This window comes from Solanum dulcamara, chromosome 3 (genome assembly GCF_947179165.1).
Source record: "Solanum dulcamara chromosome 3, daSolDulc1.2, whole genome shotgun sequence".
Taxonomy (NCBI): Eukaryota; Viridiplantae; Streptophyta; class Magnoliopsida; order Solanales; family Solanaceae; genus Solanum; species Solanum dulcamara.
Window position 1 is genome coordinate 74,734,005 of NC_077239.1, and position 18,515 is coordinate 74,752,519.

Below are 18,515 nucleotides of genomic sequence, written 5' to 3' on the forward strand. Positions count from 1 at the left end.
ATATATCAACTTATATTTGTTCTCTCTTTAACAATTTATATTCACATACTATATTTATACTCCCATATTAAGTGAGGAGAAGAAAACACTTGAGACATAAGTAGGTGAATATTGGAGGCAAATAACAAAGCCACCACTCATCTTAATTCGCAAAGTAAAAAAAAAATAGGATGGTGCAGCGTGCAACTTCTAGATCGTAGCAGATAATAGATCAAAGTTTATATAATTTAAATAAAAAATGTGATATATAAATTAAGATAGAATAAGTAATTCAGAAAGTAAAGAAATTGGGTTTAATATAGTGATGTTCCTTAAAAGTTCACGGTAAATTTTATTTAGCTATTCAAATCATGAGTCGTTTTAATTGAACATCTAACCATTTGATAAAGTATTTATATTATACATTTTTGATTTAATTTTTTTTAAAAAAAGTTATGCGTATCTAAAGTCTTTACAATTCCCTTTCCCAATTTCTCCTTCCCCTATTTTTATTTTTTTTATAAAACAAAATATTCATTACGTAAATAAATTAATAACTTATAATATATCACCTTCTTTAGTTAGGTATATTGATCTCAATAAAATATAAAACATCAAACTTGTTTTAATTGAAGGTGATATACACAACTTAAAAGAAAATAACATATCTTATATAATTAATTTAACTATTTAATAAATATTAAGTTAAGTTAAATTAAATTTTTTAATAAAAATACTTTATTATATATTTAAATGCTTTATTGAAATGATTACTCCAATTGAGATGATAGGTACGCCATGGTCCCTTTGTCCACAAATGAGTGTTATTAAGTTATGGTGTAGTAATAAAATTATTTTATTTTTAATTAGAGATTCTGAGTTTGAATTTTGGGTATGAAATTATTTTTTATTAGGAGCGGCATTCTCAAATAGGCTTGTAATTCACAATAAAAAAATAGCAATCAATGTCGGCAGTGACTTCTGCCCACGTGTACTACTCCTTTCCACTCTTCATAACCTCCTTCTGCCATATGTCCTTTTTCTTCCTAATTAATCTTCATTTTGCGTACAAGGATCGAACTTATTACACGTAATAACAACTGCATCCTTATCATATTCTAAGTAGTAAGATTGAATAGCTTTTCTAAATTATTATATTACTCCCTCCGTTTTCCTAATTCATTTAACGTAATTTAACTTTGACATGAAAAATTTATGATCTAAATTAAATTATAAATATTTATATAATTATAAATTATTTTATTAAGAATAAAATATATATATTAAAATTAAAATATTACTAAATATAAAAATATTTTTTAAAAAAAATAACTAAAAATAAAATGTGACACATAAATTGAGACAGATAGAATATTATTATGTAATTTTCATATCTAAATTATATTGTGTACATATGTTGCTTCTTGAATTATACTCCTTCTGTCTCAATTTATGTGACATTTTTCATTTTTCGAAAGTCAATCAGTTTAAATTTGATTGGAAATACGCATAAGGAATCTTCAATTTTTTAAAAACTATTTATATATGTGTAAACTACGTAAAAAATATTATAAATCATAATAATTAATAATTTAAAATATATAAAAATTTAAAAATTAAAAATAAACTTATTTAAATCTCAAAATTATGATAATTTTTAATTAATATATAATTAAATACTTAAACTTGTAGAGATTGAGACAAGTAAAAAAGTCTTAAATAGTTTGAAAACAGGGGATGGATATAAATAGCGGATCCATCTTGCTTCAAAACCATTCCACCACCTGAAATTCCTCCCGACCCTTCTTCTTTCCGATTCTACTTCCTTCTACTTTTTGTACTCAAATTCCTGAAAGTAATAAACAAAAAGCTCTAAATCGGAGATTATGGCTTCTCAAGATCAGCTAAAACACAGAATTAATACCAAATCACAACAAAACGAACCTCTACAAACTGAACAATACACCAAATCTGATCAAGATGACGATTCGAAAACGAACAAAAACATCGATAAATCAAAAAGAAAACAGATAGCCAAACGAGGACTCAAATCATTAACAATCGCTTTAACGATCCCACTGTTATTAACCCTTGTAGACATTTCTCTTTTCGGATCAAGTTACCAGTACGTTTCAATGGAGAAGTCTTTTTGGTTCCCACGTTTATGGGCTTTGCACTTAGCCTGTTTGGGTTCTTCTTTTCTTATGGGTCTTTCTGCTTGGCTTGTTTGGGCTGAAGGTGGGTTTCATCGTAAACCTATGGCTATGCTTTTGTATTTAAGTCAATTGGGGTTGAGTTTGGCTTGGGATCCAGTTGTGTTTAAAGCAGGAGCTACTAGGATTGGGTTGGTGTTATGTGTGGCTTTGTTTGGAGTGTTGATTGCTTGTGTTAGGTCTTTTAAAAATGTGAATCCTGTTGCTGGGGATTTGGTTAAACCTTGTCTTGGATTGGCTGTGCTTTTGAGTTTAGCAAATCTTAAGCTTATATACCACTAGAGTCGACATAAGCACTTGTTATTGTTCTTGTTTTGGCTTGTAATGCTCATGTACTGTACATTTACATGTATTAGTGTTTTATATTTCACCTTCTAATCAAAATCTCTTTTACCAAGGTTACAAGACAAAGCAAATGAAGTAACAGATAGTTGTTGTAGAAACCCCAAAACTAGAAAAGAATAAAATTTCTTCAAAAAAGTTAGAGATGTGTGTTTCAAGTAAAATATGCAGAAATGTGTTTTTATCGTAAGCTTCAATTCTTCAAGCAACACGAACAATATAAGCCTCAGCTTCTGCTTAAGCACTAGAAAATGACGATGAGCCAAATGTGTTGAAGCACTAAATTTCTAATCAGTACGACAGAGCTTCCTAAGAGTCACTGATATCCTCTTCTTTTGATCAATCTCCTGGCCTTTCCATATTTGGAACCCAGGTTTTCGATTTATCTCGTGTTTCCAAAGGTAGCGTGCTTCTCCCCACATCAAAATAAGACATCCTGGTGTCAATAGCACAGGCAATTTGTGTAGTGGATCTTGGGCTCTGCATGTTCCATTTTCGACTCGAGAGAAATGCATAACGCAGGATGACTCTAGAGAAACGATAGCAATTCCATCCTCAAACCGCATTAGATCAACATGCGGACAGATACCCTGTAAGTAATACAATGCAGTTTCATCACCAGGATTCCACTACAGTGAGGAATGTACCACCTCCAAAACTCACTATTGATGCTAAATAAACGAAGTTTATCAACCTAAAATCCAATGTGGTCAAAGCTATGCAGAGAATAATAAACACTATTTATGATCTAAAATCGAATGTGGTTCACAAAAATCACTCCGGAATTTGCAGTAATATTTTGACTCAAAATGAGGAGAAAGGGAAAAAGAAAATCATGAAACAACTTCCAGGATCAGAAGAAACGTGAAAGGCAAGTAAAGGAGATCAATACCCATAATAATAACTATGCACAATATATGAGAATGTCATTCCTTTTACCCAAAACAGAAAAATATTGCCATTTGGAAAGACTCAAGAGAAAGAGGATGTTCTAATAGCAGCTAAGCCTAGATGTTAACACCATCCCGTTTTAATTACTTAATTGCACAAAATCCTCAACAGAGAGGCATCCTATCCCCAGTCTCCAGCTTCACAGTCTATTATCCTTTTGCCTGGGAACAGATCAAACTTGTTTGATGTCAAAGACCTCCATACACGAACTACCTCTTCTCCCAGACAAAAGCATTGTATTTGATATTTATAAGATGTATGTCAAGTGCACCCTTCAGCTTATAAAGCCTTGTTTCTACAGTCATATAAGAACCATGGGTGTAATCTAATTGACTTGGCTTTGTGAAAGTGAAACAAATTCCAGTGTTTCAGAACCGGCTACAGTAAAGCCCTCCTCTACTAGAGATATTGTGCAATTTCTCTCATTGACTTAGGCCATCCTTGCTAGAATGAGAAGAATCTCTATAATAAGCTATGATCCATAAACCGGAAATCCCGTTTAAACTTGTAACTGTCAAGCATGCATTCAGTAGACTGCACATAGTATTATAAAATCAAATTCATTTAGGGACTTTACACCACTTACTTAAATCTGTTAACAAAAATTAGGATGCTGATCCTTTTTTGTGGGCGTCTTACACTGCATCATCTAACTTGATGGTTGTACTAATATCACGGTAGCAGAGTAATTTTACTATGATAATACACTTATCACTGAAAACAAAGAATTCTGTGAAAGGATAAAGTCGCACCTCACCTGGTTGATACATGTTAACTATAAGTTGATCAAAAAGTGGTTCCCTCCATAACAGATCTCGTGGAAAGATGCATACTTCCTTGCCCTTCTCAGAGTTTTCCAACTCTGCAGCACAATTACCGAAGAGAATCACCTCATGGATAGAGCTGGAGAGCTCAACCGCCCACCCTGGTAGGTCACCAAACCTCATAGCCTGCAAGAGAAGAAAATACATGTAATCAAGTGCATTGCTAAATGACTAATGGTTAAAAGAGCCAAACAGGATGACCCAATTATGATTTATGAGAAATTCGAAAATTTGTGGTTGGTTCAAGAAAATGTTAAACTAGTCACTTAAACAAAGGAAAAGAAAATGTTAAACAGAACTTCCAGCCCTGCTGTCTTTCTTAGAAAGAACTGCAGGACAAACTTTTCCATTGTTCAAGTACATGCCAGATATGCTTTGCAGTAGACTCATTCTAAGGTCAATTAACAACTACAAGGTAAAATCACAACTGAATATTTTCCCTTTATTCAACTAAAAGAAAATGAGATTACTTTTAAGTAACTATTACAGCGAGAATGGAGAGTCTAAAGTATTTGAATTTCGAGAAAACGCTATTTGGTTTGATCAAACGGTAGAAATAACCTATGAATCCAGAACCTTTTCTTTTTTTGCTTTCAATAAATCGAACATTTTTGGCTTATATATAAGTATTTCTTTATCCAAAATCTCTTAGTATTAAAGTCCTCCTGATAAGTCTCCCCAGATTGACTACTTACGATACAATTATCAACTGCGGACAAATAAATGTGAAACATCAAGATTATTCCATTCACTATATTCAGAGAAAAGTGTTATACGAACATCTTCAGCCTCAAGTTGCAGTCTCAATATTTTCTCTACTTAAGATTTAGGGACACAAATACAAAAGTTCACAATTTTGACATAATATTTACAGCAATCATCTTTTTTGAAATGGATTTACAGCAATCATCTGTTATAAAAATAACAAGAAATATAATCGAAGAAGAAGATGGCTTTGAGGCGTGAAAAATCACTTTCCTTAAAGAGATATTGCCCGTATACATATTGGGAAAAATACAAACAATTCCCTTCAGGATACAACAAAGCCCTTGTATATACCTGCAGATTTTTCTTAGGCTACTTCTAGAGAGTCCTTATATTTATAGAACTTAAGAGATACTTTTCATAATAGTCATATTATTTCATGAACAGATGACTGTTCATAGTAGTCATGCTCTTTCATGAACAAATGTGTCTGTTCGATTTAAGACCTCTATATATTATAAAATATCCAACATCATCTTATTTCGAGTGAAACATATAAGAATCATTTTCTACACAATTCAAGGGCATAAGTATGAAAATTAAAGATTAAACATGACATAGCAATAGTCAGGCAATATATCCTTCAGCCAAATTACGCATGAGTAAGTTTTTGAATCACACTTAACGAATCTACAATTCTTAAGTTGATATGTAAGGGAATAAGAATTAACAAGTTAAAGGGAATAAGTGTATTGTACAAGAAAGCTCTAAAGGTTTGAGGATCCAACAAGACCTGATTGCTTGAAGACTCAGCAAACCATCCTTCTGCAGACACAACAAACAAGAAGCAAATATAAGAGCTCTGCCTGATCAAATACATTTGCCTTACTCCTTCGCCATATGAAAGCATTGGAATCTCACTGATAACACAAGTGCAGCAGTAAATTGTTTTCTCTCAAAAGAATTGAGCTATAATTGAAACATAGGGTTATTGCAGCTATTATAAAACAAAAAGTTACTGGAAATAGACTAGCCAAGGAAGATGCAGCCTTCGATAGCCGGGTGAAAACTATTCACCGCACTGTTATCCTGAACCTTATATACATATAGTTGAAAAATTCTTTAACATACATGTATATATATAGTTCAAAGAATCTTTAAAATTTGTGTGTATAAGTTTATATAAGTAATTTCAGAGGCGAAGCAAGGAATTTCGAGTTTATGGGTTCTAGATTCTAGATTCTAGAAAAGATAAGTTTGTTGGGTTTTGAATAAATTATGTATACATAAGTGGACATTTAAACACTGTTTTCCGGAAAAACCGGCATTCAATTTTTCATTCAATCTAACAATTGAATTTGTGAAAAAAGGGTTAAAGGCAAACGAGTCAAAGGCCGATCAAGTTCATTCCCTTTTGGTTAAAACGTCAAGGTCATGATTTTTACAAGTAGATAACTTACAAAAAAAGAAATGGATTGTGCAAGTGGGGGAGGTTCTAAGACCTCTTTCATGGGAGATGCTAAAATGGGGAAGAACTATCAAATAACTAAAGCTTCTTGGGGTTTTGTGATATCTGGTTTCTGATGCCTTCTATTCTCTACACAGACTCCTTTTATAGGCCCAAAAAACTGAATTGTCACCTCAATGTGAAACGACGACACTCTTTGATACTGAAAGGACTATTTCATAGCACGTGTCTACATTCTAACGTCTCACTTAAAGTTGATTGGTGCAAGCGGATGTGTAGTTCGAGATTGATTGTTGGGGTTCCGAAGGTCATTATGACAACTTTCTAGCTGTAAGGCGGTTTCCCTGGGGCGGGGCTTCTTTCGGGTGTCCGATTGCAAGTCGGTCCCAACTAGGTTAATATTCAATGCTTCCGGTTGTTATCTAATCTGTATTACCAAAATACTTAGAACAATAATTTTGCATAAATTTGTAAGAAACAACAAAGTTTAAAGTATGGTTTCAAAACCAGAAAGTTAAAACTAGTATTGAAAAATAGAATCTGTAACAAAAAACAATAACAGTATCAAAAAGGAAAAAAATTGAGCCCACTGAATACACAGTGTGTCATTAAGGAATTATTTCCCTCAAGTACCTGAGGTTAAAGAAATATATCCTTTCAGGATAGAACAATTTTACTCACCAGTGTATCAGTACCAAAAATGATGATGCTAGCGGGCCACTCAACGGGAGCAAACCAAAGTAGTGTTTCTGAAAGTTTGCAACCTTGCTGAAACCGAAGCCGAAGTCGAGCGGAGCAAAGCGAGTGACGATGACAATAGCGCGAGGGGATCCCTCTTTTCAACCCTTTTAACAACAAGTAGAATTGTTTTTTTATTTAAACATTTCAACTTTCCTTTCCACCCCCAATAAGGGAAAAGGGTTTTTATTAAAACACAGGAGAACACTTCATATTCCCTTCATTTCTCATTTATTCTTACTATACCCAATGCCTGCAACATACCAAGAAGATCCTCCTCCAATAGCCCATAGAGGCTCCTTTGTATTTGGTCTTGCCACATGCCGCAACGTGATTTGCTCCGTTATTAATTTTAAGTCCGATTTTGCCCCATACAAACACAAAAATAGGGTTTAGGCTAAAGCTACTTGGTTTCTCAGAACCAAGTAGCCCGCTTGTTGCTCCGCCCTGTGTATATGTATGTAAGCCCCACACACCAAGTCTAGAAGAGTAGTAAATGAATTATCAAAAATTCTAGATCTTTGTCTGCAGCCAGGTCGAACTCATGAACTAGCATAATAGATTCAGAATGAGTGCTATCTAATTATACGCATACATTTTACTTTTATTTCGTATATATTCATAGTTTGAGCCGAAAATTGAACCACACAATTTGCTTAAAAACAGGATGAATATGAGCAACACAGGGCGAGCTATTACCTTGTTGAATTGATGATAACAACTTTGATTGTTGATCAGGAGATAAAAAGTCTTTGCACAGCCAAAGGCCATCAATTTCACTGATTCTTTCCCAGCTATCACTTTCTCCAAACACTGACCCACATAGGGCTTTTCGATTGACCTGATTCTCTGCAGAATGAGCATGGAAAAGTTGTTCTTCTTCTTCGCCTTCGCTGTCTGATGACTCGCCAAATGCTTCCGTTAGAATCGTCTGCAGCTCGTCCATATTGTTGTTAAAATCTGCGGCTCTTTCAGTTCAATTTTGCCTTGCACTTTGCACTTTGCACTTTGCACTTTGCACTACTCGCTTGGTCGTTTGATAACTGTGTATTAGAAAATGTAGTGTGTATTAATTAGGTGTATTAGTAATATTTTTTTTGAATATTTTTTTATGGATTTTTAGGAATTAGTAATGCAAGAGAATTTAATGTTTGTTTTATTATGATTAAAGACTCAATTATTCTTCGAAATCCCTTTTATATCTTTTCCATCATAATTATTAAGAATATTTTTGTAAATAGAAAAAAAGGGTAAAAAATGTCTTTAAACTATTTGAAATAAACAAAAATGTCTCCTGTTAATAGTTTGATTCAAAAATATCCTTACCGTCAATACTTTAGTCCAGAAATGTCATTATTGTTATTTAATGGATCAAAAATACCCCTATTATTATAAAATGGATCAAAAATGCCCTTTTTCGAATAAATATTATTTTTTTAAAAAAAAACAAATCTTGTTTCTTATAAAAATATTGCTTTTAAGAAACTCTATTCTTGTTTTTTTTTTCTTTTTAAACCACTTTAAGTAATAAAAATGTAGAAAATTATTTTTATTCTTCGTAATATTATTTTATCAATTAAAAAGAAATAATTTCATGTACTCTATGTTTTAACGGATAATATATGTCATATAGATAAGATCATAATAAATTCATTATTAATTTTTATTCAAATAACGATAAAAAATAATTATAATAAAATAAAAAATATTTTTTTTCTAATTAAAGTAGAATAAACATTTGCTAAAAAAATATGTTCAAAAAGAAAATAAATAATATATTTATTTGAAAAAGGATATTTTTTTACCATTAAATAACAATAAAGACATTTTTTGACCAAAATATTGACGCCAAGGGCATTTTTTGGATCAAACTATAAACGAATGACATTTTTGTTCATTTCAAATAGTTTAAGGACATTTTTGACCCTTTTTTCTTGTAAATAAATATTTTTATGCAATTCATGTTATTTTTTAATACACTAAACCAAACAATGCATAAGAAATATTATATGTATAATTAATGCAAGCATTACTAATACACTATATTTAACATTATTTTAATATACTCTACCAAACGACCCCTGATGATCACAGGTCATTAAGTGTATTTATTTAATATTTTATAAAATCAAAGTATTTATTTAATTCGAATAGATCTTGATCCTTAGTATCTTGACTAAAGCTTTGATATCATTAAAATGTATTTTTGTGTGGATAGTTTTAACCTTTACTCAATTGATTATCACTTATCACCATCACTAACCATCTCAACCTTCACAATCACCATTATCGTTATTAACCACCAACCATCATTATTGTCAACCACTATTGTTAGTCAATATTATATCTATCACCTCTATTATAATAATTACATTTACTATTACCATCATCGTATCACTGTCACTATCAATCATTGTCACTACTACAATTAATCTCTATTACCAACTATCTCCACCATCCAATGAATACTTGCACTAGATTTCTGATCCATTGGAGCAGGTACAATTGCTTCAGCTGGAGCTCAACTAGCATTATCGCCAACTACTACCAATAAATATGTCAATCACCACACATTATTTGCTCATCACCACCAACATAGCACTGTCAACTACTATATCAACCAACACCATTGCCACAATTACTGTGACCATCGCGCCAATAAGTACAATACCATCTACCATCATAACTATCAATATCACTATTGTTGTCGGCACGCCAATCAATAAAACACCAACAATCTCTACTCTCTCAACTCTTATCATCATCATTACTAGCCACTAGCACTAATCATCACCACTACCATCACTACAAACTATCTTAAAAATCACTAGAGAACATAAATATTTATAGTAGTTTTTCTAATTAAATAATAATTTTATTTTATAAAATTTATTTTTTATAATATTTAAATACTTTTTCAATTAAATCATTATTTATTATATTAACAAATAAATAAATTATAGACATTCAGATGTTGAAAAACAAAGGTAATCTTAATGATTCAACATTCACATCTTAATTATTCAAATTCAAACTTCTTAATCTTTGTGAAAACAAATGAGGTCTAAGTCCACTATGCTTAATGTAGACGTCCACTTTTACTTGTCATGTTTGAAAGAATTCAAGAGATAAATCACCATCTTATTTATATTTTAACCTTATTATTAAGTATTTCATTTTTCAATGCATTTTCAAAAAAATTAAATTTATTATATTCATAAGTTATCATTTTATTAATTATTCCTCCATTCACTCTTGCTTGAGCACTTAAAAACAAATGACCACATTACTTGTTCAATAACTAAGAGACAATTTATCATTTTATATCTAGTAGAGTTGATATAGTAAAATTATTATTTTATTTATTACTTTTTAATGGGTGTACCAAAATATCATTTAAACTTATAGTCTTAAACATGTCAGGTGAAGAGTTAGAATTAAAAAGTTATAAAAAAATGAAATAGACATCTCTTTCTATATAAATTAAAAAAAAATTAAGACAAATAAATTAAAACGAAAAAAGCATCAAGTAATACACGTTTAACTTAAAAGTACTAAATGCAACTGTTTTTCTTGCATTAAAGAAGAGTTTACATGGTTTTACAATCAAAAGGTGGACTAACATAGAAAGGCCCCCTAAACTTGAAAGTATTGGATCCAACAAAGGCACAAAGCCCATATATTGGAATGAATCACACAAATGCAAGTGTGGTTGATAAAAGTACCACATCGTAATGTAAGTGAGTAAGCGGCGAACTAAAGGCAGTATATAAGGAGCTCGTGCTAATCATCACAAATCACGCAGCCACGTAGTGAGCACATAGCGAACTATTCTTTCGCCTTTTACTAAAGAATACCGTGTGTGCACTACAATTAATGGCATATGCTAATTTTTGGAGGAATTCTCTTTTAACTGAGGATCCCACAATTCTATTAACAAAACTTTGTGGGTTGTATTTAAATGAAGTTTTGCCTTTAATGTGGATAAACTTACATTCATTTTGATTGTTTTCATGCTCAGTACTCTTACCTCTTTGTAGTAAAAGGAAAAAATAGTGTTAATAATAACCCAACGAATGGCGTCATTTGAACTTCAAATAAGAGAATTTTAAATCTTTTATACATGTTTTTTTTTTTGGCCCTATAATCTATCTACCCAAGTAAAGAATTGAACCCATGTTTTTACCTATCAACAAAATTAAAGAATTGAACCCCTTGTACATATCAACATGATTAAAGAATTGACCTCCCCATCACCATATGGATAACTAATAAAGTTAACTTTGTGTGATTAGAAAGTTACAAATTCAAATTGTGAAAATAGTCTCTTACAAAAAAAAAATAATAAAATTGTGTATAGTAGACTTTTGTGATCCACCTTATGTATATTGGCCCGCCAACGATGATAATATTTTAACCTATCGACAGAACTAAAGAAAAATGTTTTGCACAAAACAAAGAGAACCTTATCGCTATCCTATGAGCAAGGAACAGTCAAAATGAGCCCATAACTTTCTGGAAGAAGATAATTAAAATAAATAAATTAAGGAAATGGTGAGCCAGTACTGAGGCATACACTAACCTCGATCATCGTGCAGCGGCATAATATTTTACCCATTGTTCAATTTCTTAATCAATTAGTAGGCAGTGATAATATATAGTATTCCTTCTGTTTTATTAAATTAATTTTTTCATTATATTTTGGAAACTTTAATTTGATTATTAATACTTATGCAGTCATTTTTATAATAAGAATAATATTGAAAAAAATATTTCTTCTGATTTACTAAAAAGGACAAGTAAAATGAAAAAAAATATTTTTACTATAAGGATTAAATAATATGAAATAGAGTGATTATACATACTATGTTCATGTGTTTGTATACAAATTAGGACTTGATTAAATTCGAATTCAAAGTTCCACTTCACTCTGTAAAATTTCATATTAAGAGATAAACGCTTTCTAATAAAGGCGGCTCTAGGTACCGAGAGATTTGAACTTGCGATCTTTGATTAAGGACGTCTAGCAAAAGGAATCGATAACTCCTTTTATATTAGATGATCAGTTTTTTCTTTACACACCTCTTAAAAAAATTATAAATAAAAATGATAATTTTACTAATTTACGCTTTAAGACTTTTTTTTGAAACTTTACAAAGTTATTTATATTTTTTTTAAAATAATAATTTTAATAATAAAATAATTTAAAAAATATTATTTTTTAATATTATATATTAATAAATAATTTGAGACAACTATTTTTAATAATATAAATAACTAATGTGATCGGAGGGAGTACAAATCTGGATAAACTAAACTGAATCTTAGTATAAAAGTTAGTACCCGGAATCCGATCATGTTAAATTAAATACTTCCTTTGTTGTTTTTTTTATTTGTTAAAAAATTTCGATTTTTTTTTTAATTGTCAAATTTGACAAATCAAGAAAGTACAATTTTTATTTATTTATTATACCCTCAATTTATTAAAAAATTAATATTTTTAAAATATATAAAATTTCTTGAAATCTTAAATGATCAATCCATCTACAAACTTAGAGTACCAAAATATTTTGGAATCTGGATTATGACTTTAGTAATTAATAAGGGTAACATGATAATTTATTATATCAATCATTAATTTTTAAATAAGCGTGTCAAATTAAAATTTGACAATTAAAAAAAAACTGACGGAAGTAATTCAATTGGTAAACAAATTTTTTACAATAAACAGGTTATATACGTGATTCTGTCAATATGTTGGATCAGCTAGCTAATCACGTGAGAATAATTTACTTACTGAAAAAGTGACCTGCATTCAAGGGTGTGACTGAGTAATAATTAATAAAGTAGGTTAAAGAATAATAAAATTTTAAATTTAAAAATTAGCAAAGAAACATATCATTAAATGATTTCTTTTTATTTACAGTCTTTCATTTCCAATATTTAGTCACTACATTTTAAAACATTTATTTGGCCATAAAAATATCAAATACAATTTAAAATTATAGGTGTCTTAACTTTTTTTCATTTCATTTTTTATTATTACTTTATTTTTGAATATCAACCCAATTTTTTTATTTTATATAAAAATCATCCCATTTATTTTACTCACCTAACAATTTTTTTAAAAAATGTTAACTATAGCTATTCGAGAAATGCTCCTTCGTCTTTTTGGGCAGCTGATCATAACTGAATGCTCGATGAAAAAAAAATTGTGTACTGATCGATAACTGAATGCTCGATGATTTTTTTTTTATTTACACAATGTGGGAGAATTTTATTAAAGAATAGTTACTTATTAGTATTATTTAATTTATGCATTAATGACTCTTTTCAATAGACTGATTTCATACCAACATGTATGTTGAATAGTGAAAATTGTGGTTTATTGACAATGTTTTGAAAAACGAAAACATAACCCCATATGATTGCTTTTAATGTTCATTAGTAATATTGTTTACTTTTTATATTAAAAAGGAGTTGTGAAAATTAAGTTGGGTTATTTTGCTAGTTTTTAGAAATTGTGGATATAAGTCATATTTATAAAACAAGTACATTAAGTTTTTGTTTCAAAAAAATAATCAAATAAATCAAACACAACTCCAACTTCAAAATTTCCAAATAAAGTACCACCCCCGTCTCATATTAGATGGACATCTTACTAAAAATATTTGTTTCATATTACTTGATCACTTTTTAAATTCAGATAGAATTAATATATTTTTTCTCATTAGAAGTTTAAACAAATTTTGTAGATGCAAAACCTTCTTTTAATGATTTCTTAATTACCATATAAAATACAAAATGTGTCCATCTAATATGATACGGAGGGAGTAAATAATTTTTTATTTTCATGGCTAAACGTTAAACATTAATTGAAAACAAACTTAGGCCGTTTCCAACCCAATAATATATTTTACATTAAAATTTATTTTGGTGTAAAATTTATTATTTTTAAATTCCAATACAATACTATATTTTTGTGTGACACTATTAATCAACACCAAATCGCTTTTTAGTAAGACACTATTTATCAATACCAAATCACTCTTATTATTTTATTAGTATCATTTATATTATATAATATCTTTAAAAATACAAATAAAATAAAAAATAATAACACAATATTAAAAAATAATATATATATATATATAGAGAGAGAGAGAATATTCTTTTTTTTTAGTTTAAAATTTAGTATATTTAATTGGAATTGATTTACAGTATTTTAGTATAAAAATTTATTCAACTCTAAAGATGTTTTCATAAGGTAACATCGACTTCTCCGCACACGATTATTACGTGCCCGCTCCGCTATAAAAGGGGACTTGCTAACGTCCTCCCTTTTCGAAGCTTCCCTGTACAACTCCATTAAAAAAAAAAAATAGAACTTAGTTTTCTCCATCACTCCCCCTTCTCGTTTTCTGCACCATGGCCGACGCATCTGCAAAGCCGCCTACTGATGCTGTCACGACGCCACCTATTAGTACTGATCCAGTAAGCACGTCGCTACCTACTAGTACTGATCCAGTAAGTACACAATGCCTTCTACGTTTCTCATGATATTAGAGTTAAAAAACAATTTTAATTTTCAATTGTTTGTTACTGGACATCTAAAGGTAAAGCATCGTTATAGTGTGGGATGTAAGTTTATATTCTATAATTCAGGCTTCATATATTTAGATCTAAGTTGTTCAATTACTCATATTAATTGCGGGAATGAATTGTTATCTTCTTATTTTGAGGTGTTCAATTATCCTCATATTAATTGAGGAACGAGTAGTTGCTTTCATATTTGGTGCTTGACAATCTTTATCCCATGGTTTAGATAGGCTAATTTCATTTTCGTAATCGATTTCTTAGATGGTAACTCAACCTATGATATTTTTTTCGAGAAAAAGTAGTTAGTTAGCTATGAAAGCAACTCATATTTTACATTTAATTCGTCAGATTTTAGTTTTTTTTCCTGATATGTTCGAGATGTGTTTTCTCAACCTATTAGCTGAGATTCAGAATTTTAATTTTAAATCTGTACCTGATTGTTTGTAATTGAAGGTAGCAGAAGATGAGAGGAAACTCAAATATCTGGATTTCGTTCAAGTTGCAGCGATCTATGTGATTGTTTGCTTCTCAACTTTGTATGAATACGGCAAAGCAAACTCCGGCCCGTTGAAACCTGGTGTCCAGGCCGTAGAAGCCACTGTTAAAACCGTTATCGGACCGGTTTACGAGAAGTTTCACGACGTTCCTTTCGATCTCCTCAAGTTCATCGACCTAAAGGTTCGCCTTCTTTCTCCAAAATGAATTTTACCCATACCGTCCAGACCATACTTGTTTTGCAGCTGAAAGTTTCCTGGAATAGAGAAGATATATGTATGGAATTTAGAGATTGTCTTCTGCTAGATCTCAATTGGACGAATGGGCCATAAAAATGGATGTTGAGATAGAGCATCGATAAATTCACTAAAATTGAATAAGTACTGTAATTTTTGAACTCATGAGCAATGAATTTCAGTGGCGAGGATTTGAAAGGTTGAATCTATGCAGGTGGCAGACTTGATGACAGAAGTTGAAAGCCATGTGCCTTCTCTACTAAAGCAGGCATCATCCAAAGCTCTGTTAATAGCTCAGAAGGCTCCGGAATTAGCTCGAGATCTCGCCGGCGAGGTACAGCACGATGGCTTAGTGGACACGGCGAGTAACGTAGCTAAAACACTCTACACAAAGTACGAACCCACAGCCAAGGATCTATATGCAAAATACGAGCCAGTAGCAGAGAAGACTGCCGTTTCGGCATGGCGATCTCTGAACAAGCTTCCTTTGTTCCCTCAAGTGGCTCAGATTTTGGTGCCGACGGCTGCTTATTGGAGCGAGAAATACAATCAAGCGGTGACATATGCGTCGGAGAGCGGCTATGCAGCGGCGCATTATTTTCCGATTATTTCCGTCGAGAGGATTGCGAAGGTGTTTGAAGGGGGCGCCACCGCGGAGAACGAGCAGTCCGTTTCCTTGAGTGGCGGTACTGTTGCTCCGGCGCAATGACCATTTTACCGCTCTTTACTTGGGTTGGCCCCGTTGGGCTTAATGGGCCGCGGGGTTAATAACTTTGATTATGTTTGTCGGTAGTAATTGTTCATCTTTATATCATAAGCCATTTGTCAAATCCCTTAATATACTAGATTTAATAATTATTCTAAATCACCAAATTTAAATTCGGGAACAAACCATATTATATCAAATTTTAATCATATACTCGAAACAAAATACAAGAACAAAGAGTTTTAGGGTGTATCAAGTAAACATTACGGGGATAGATTTGGTTTTGTAGTTCCTTATAAATTTGTTTTTAATTTTATGTTTTTTATTGAAGATTTAAAAATGTCATTTTTATGCACTTTGCAAATGGTAATAAGAGATTACAAATAGAGCAGACAACCGAAGAAGTCAAACATGCTCGACTTCAGGCCAGCACATATCATTGGCTAATAGCAAGAATAAAGACACCTACTACTTCATCGTTCATCACAGTAACTAAGGGAAAATAAGGTAAAAGGACCTTTGAGAGTGAAATGAAGGATAGAGAATTTGTATTTTTTTTATTATAAATATTTAATTAGATGTTAATTATGAAGAGATGGGGTTGAATTAGAATATTTAAAAGTTTAGGGTAAAAATTAAAAAATCAAAAACTTTTAATAAAACCCTAATTTTCATTCATTTACTCCACTTTTTAAAACTTATGTTCTCTATTTCCCTCTTCTCTTTTCTTTACTCCATTTTTAAAACTTCTGTTCTTCATTTCCCTCCTCTCTTCTCTTCTCTTTTCTTCATTTTTTTAAACGCTCTTGTTTCTTTTTCTTTCATCTTCTTCTTCCTTAACTTCTTTACTTTTTTTCTTCTCCGTTTTTCCCTTTTTTTTTAAACTTTTTGTGTTTTCATCTTCTTCTTCGGATGTTGTCATTCTCATTTTTTTCTTCACTCCGATTTGATTGTGAAAATTATATTAAAAAATTGATGAAAAGAGAAGAGAACAGAAGAGAGGATATGTTGTAAATGTTTATATAAACATGAGTTGTTCAAGCAACCAAGAAGATATTTAAACAACCAAAAGTTGTTTAGTTCAAACAACCAGAAGATATTTAAACAACCCTAAATTGTTTAGTTCAAACAACAGAAGTTGTTTAAACAACCAAAAATTATTTAAACAACCAAAAGTTGTTTAGTTCAAACAATCAGAAGATATTTAAACAACCCTAAGTTGTTTAGTTCAAACAACCAGAAGTTGTTTAAACAACCAAAAGTTGTTTAGTTCAAACAACCAGAAGATATTTAAACAATCCTAAGTTGTTTAGGTGTTTTTTACAACCCTCTTATATGTTGGACCTATTTGTAAATAGCAAAACTTTGGGGTGTATAAAAATATTATTTTTAAAATTAGCATAACCCATTAATACCTAATTATACTAGAGTCCTTTTACCCAATTTTTAAAACTTGTGTCCTATATCCTCAAATAGAGAACTCAAAAGTCTCTTTTAATTAAAATCCCCAGTAACTAATCATATATTATTAGGGAAAATTCAGTTTGGATAGAAATTCATTTGTCTCAGATGGCCTGCGAACTTTTGGAACAAATAGCCTCTGCCGTAAATGTCTTGGATAATACCGTTGTTAATCTGTATTATTAAGATACTTACCATAATAACTTTGTAGAACTTCATAAGAAATAAGAAAGTTTAAAGTATATTTTTAAAATCAAATAGTTAAAACCAATAAAAAAATTATAATATGCAACAAAGCAGAAATAATATTGAAAATAAGGAAATCGAGCCCACTAAATGCGCAGTGTGTCTTTAAGAAAATTATTTCCTTCAAGTATTCGTGGGTAATGGAATATATCCTTGCAGGATAAAACGATCTTACTCACCGGTGTATTGATACCTAAAATCATGGTGTCAGCAAATCACTCAAACGTACTAAAGTACAATAGAATTTGTTTGTGTTGAATAAAAAGAAGTTCAGAAAATTCATTGCTAAAAAATGATAAGAAACCTTCTATTTATAGACAGTATGAACATATGCTTATTGTGTCTTATCAAAAAGGTCACAATCCTTTAGAAAAATCACAATTTTTCAAAAATGTCACAATCTTTTAGAAAGTCACAACTCTTTCTAAAAGTACAACCCCTTCTTCACGCTCGATCACCGAACCGCCAGTCTTAACTCCTTGAATCAGTCAGCAAATTAGTAAGTCCATCAATCTGTAGTGGAATAGTCTCAAAAAAATTATAACTCTTTAT

The 18,515-nt window shown here is 30.9% G+C and overlaps 3 protein-coding genes and 1 non-coding gene across 4 annotated transcripts; 3 read left to right on the plus strand and 1 right to left on the minus strand.

Annotated features, from left to right (window-relative positions):
* Positions 1-1,720: 1,720 nt before the first annotated feature.
* Positions 1,721-2,589, plus strand: LOC129882922 (translocator protein homolog). The gene has a single exon (XM_055957425.1). The coding sequence runs from the start codon at positions 1,866-1,868 to the stop codon at positions 2,472-2,474; it is 609 nt and encodes a 202-aa protein (XP_055813400.1). The 5' UTR covers positions 1,721-1,865; the 3' UTR covers positions 2,475-2,589.
* Positions 2,590-2,691: 102 nt separating this feature from the next.
* LOC129882921 (uncharacterized) lies at positions 2,692-8,268 on the minus strand. The gene is made up of 4 exons (XM_055957424.1): positions 7,920-8,268; positions 5,808-5,839; positions 4,238-4,435; positions 2,692-3,124 (listed from the first exon to the last, which is right to left on the minus strand). Exons 1-4 carry the CDS (start codon positions 8,164-8,166, stop codon positions 2,822-2,824), a joined length of 780 nt encoding a protein of 259 aa, XP_055813399.1. The 5' UTR covers positions 8,167-8,268; the 3' UTR covers positions 2,692-2,821.
* Positions 8,269-11,023: 2,755 nt separating this feature from the next.
* Positions 11,024-11,141, plus strand: LOC129883768 (U5 spliceosomal RNA). Its single transcript, XR_008765921.1, has one exon. It is a non-coding gene; the product is annotated as a U5 spliceosomal RNA (small nuclear RNA).
* Positions 11,142-14,538: 3,397 nt separating this feature from the next.
* LOC129882923 (stress-related protein) lies at positions 14,539-16,572 on the plus strand. The gene is made up of 3 exons (XM_055957426.1): positions 14,539-14,747; positions 15,273-15,497; positions 15,765-16,572. Exons 1-3 carry the CDS (start codon positions 14,649-14,651, stop codon positions 16,257-16,259), a joined length of 819 nt encoding a protein of 272 aa, XP_055813401.1. The 5' UTR covers positions 14,539-14,648; the 3' UTR covers positions 16,260-16,572.
* The last annotated feature ends 1,943 nt before the right edge of the window (positions 16,573-18,515 follow it).

Coding starts and splice junctions, on each gene's coding strand:
- LOC129882922 (XM_055957425.1), top strand. CDS start 1,866: ATGGCTTCTCAAGATCAGCTAAAACACAGAATTAATACCAAATCACAA.
- LOC129882921 (XM_055957424.1), bottom strand. CDS start 8,166: ATGGACGAGCTGCAGACGATTCTAACGGAAGCATTTGGCGAGTCATCA. Junction 5,840..7,919: donor GTTATCATCAATTCAACAAG/GTAATAGCTCGC, acceptor TTGTGTCTGCAG/AAGGATGGTTTGCTGAGTCT. Junction 3,125..4,237: donor ACATGTATCAACCAGGTGAG/GTGCGACTTTAT, acceptor TATTACTTACAG/GGTATCTGTCCGCATGTTGA.
- LOC129882923 (XM_055957426.1), top strand. CDS start 14,649: ATGGCCGACGCATCTGCAAAGCCGCCTACTGATGCTGTCACGACGCCA. Junction 14,748..15,272: donor TACCTACTAGTACTGATCCA/GTAAGTACACAA, acceptor TTGTAATTGAAG/GTAGCAGAAGATGAGAGGAA. Junction 15,498..15,764: donor TCAAGTTCATCGACCTAAAG/GTTCGCCTTCTT, acceptor GAATCTATGCAG/GTGGCAGACTTGATGACAGA.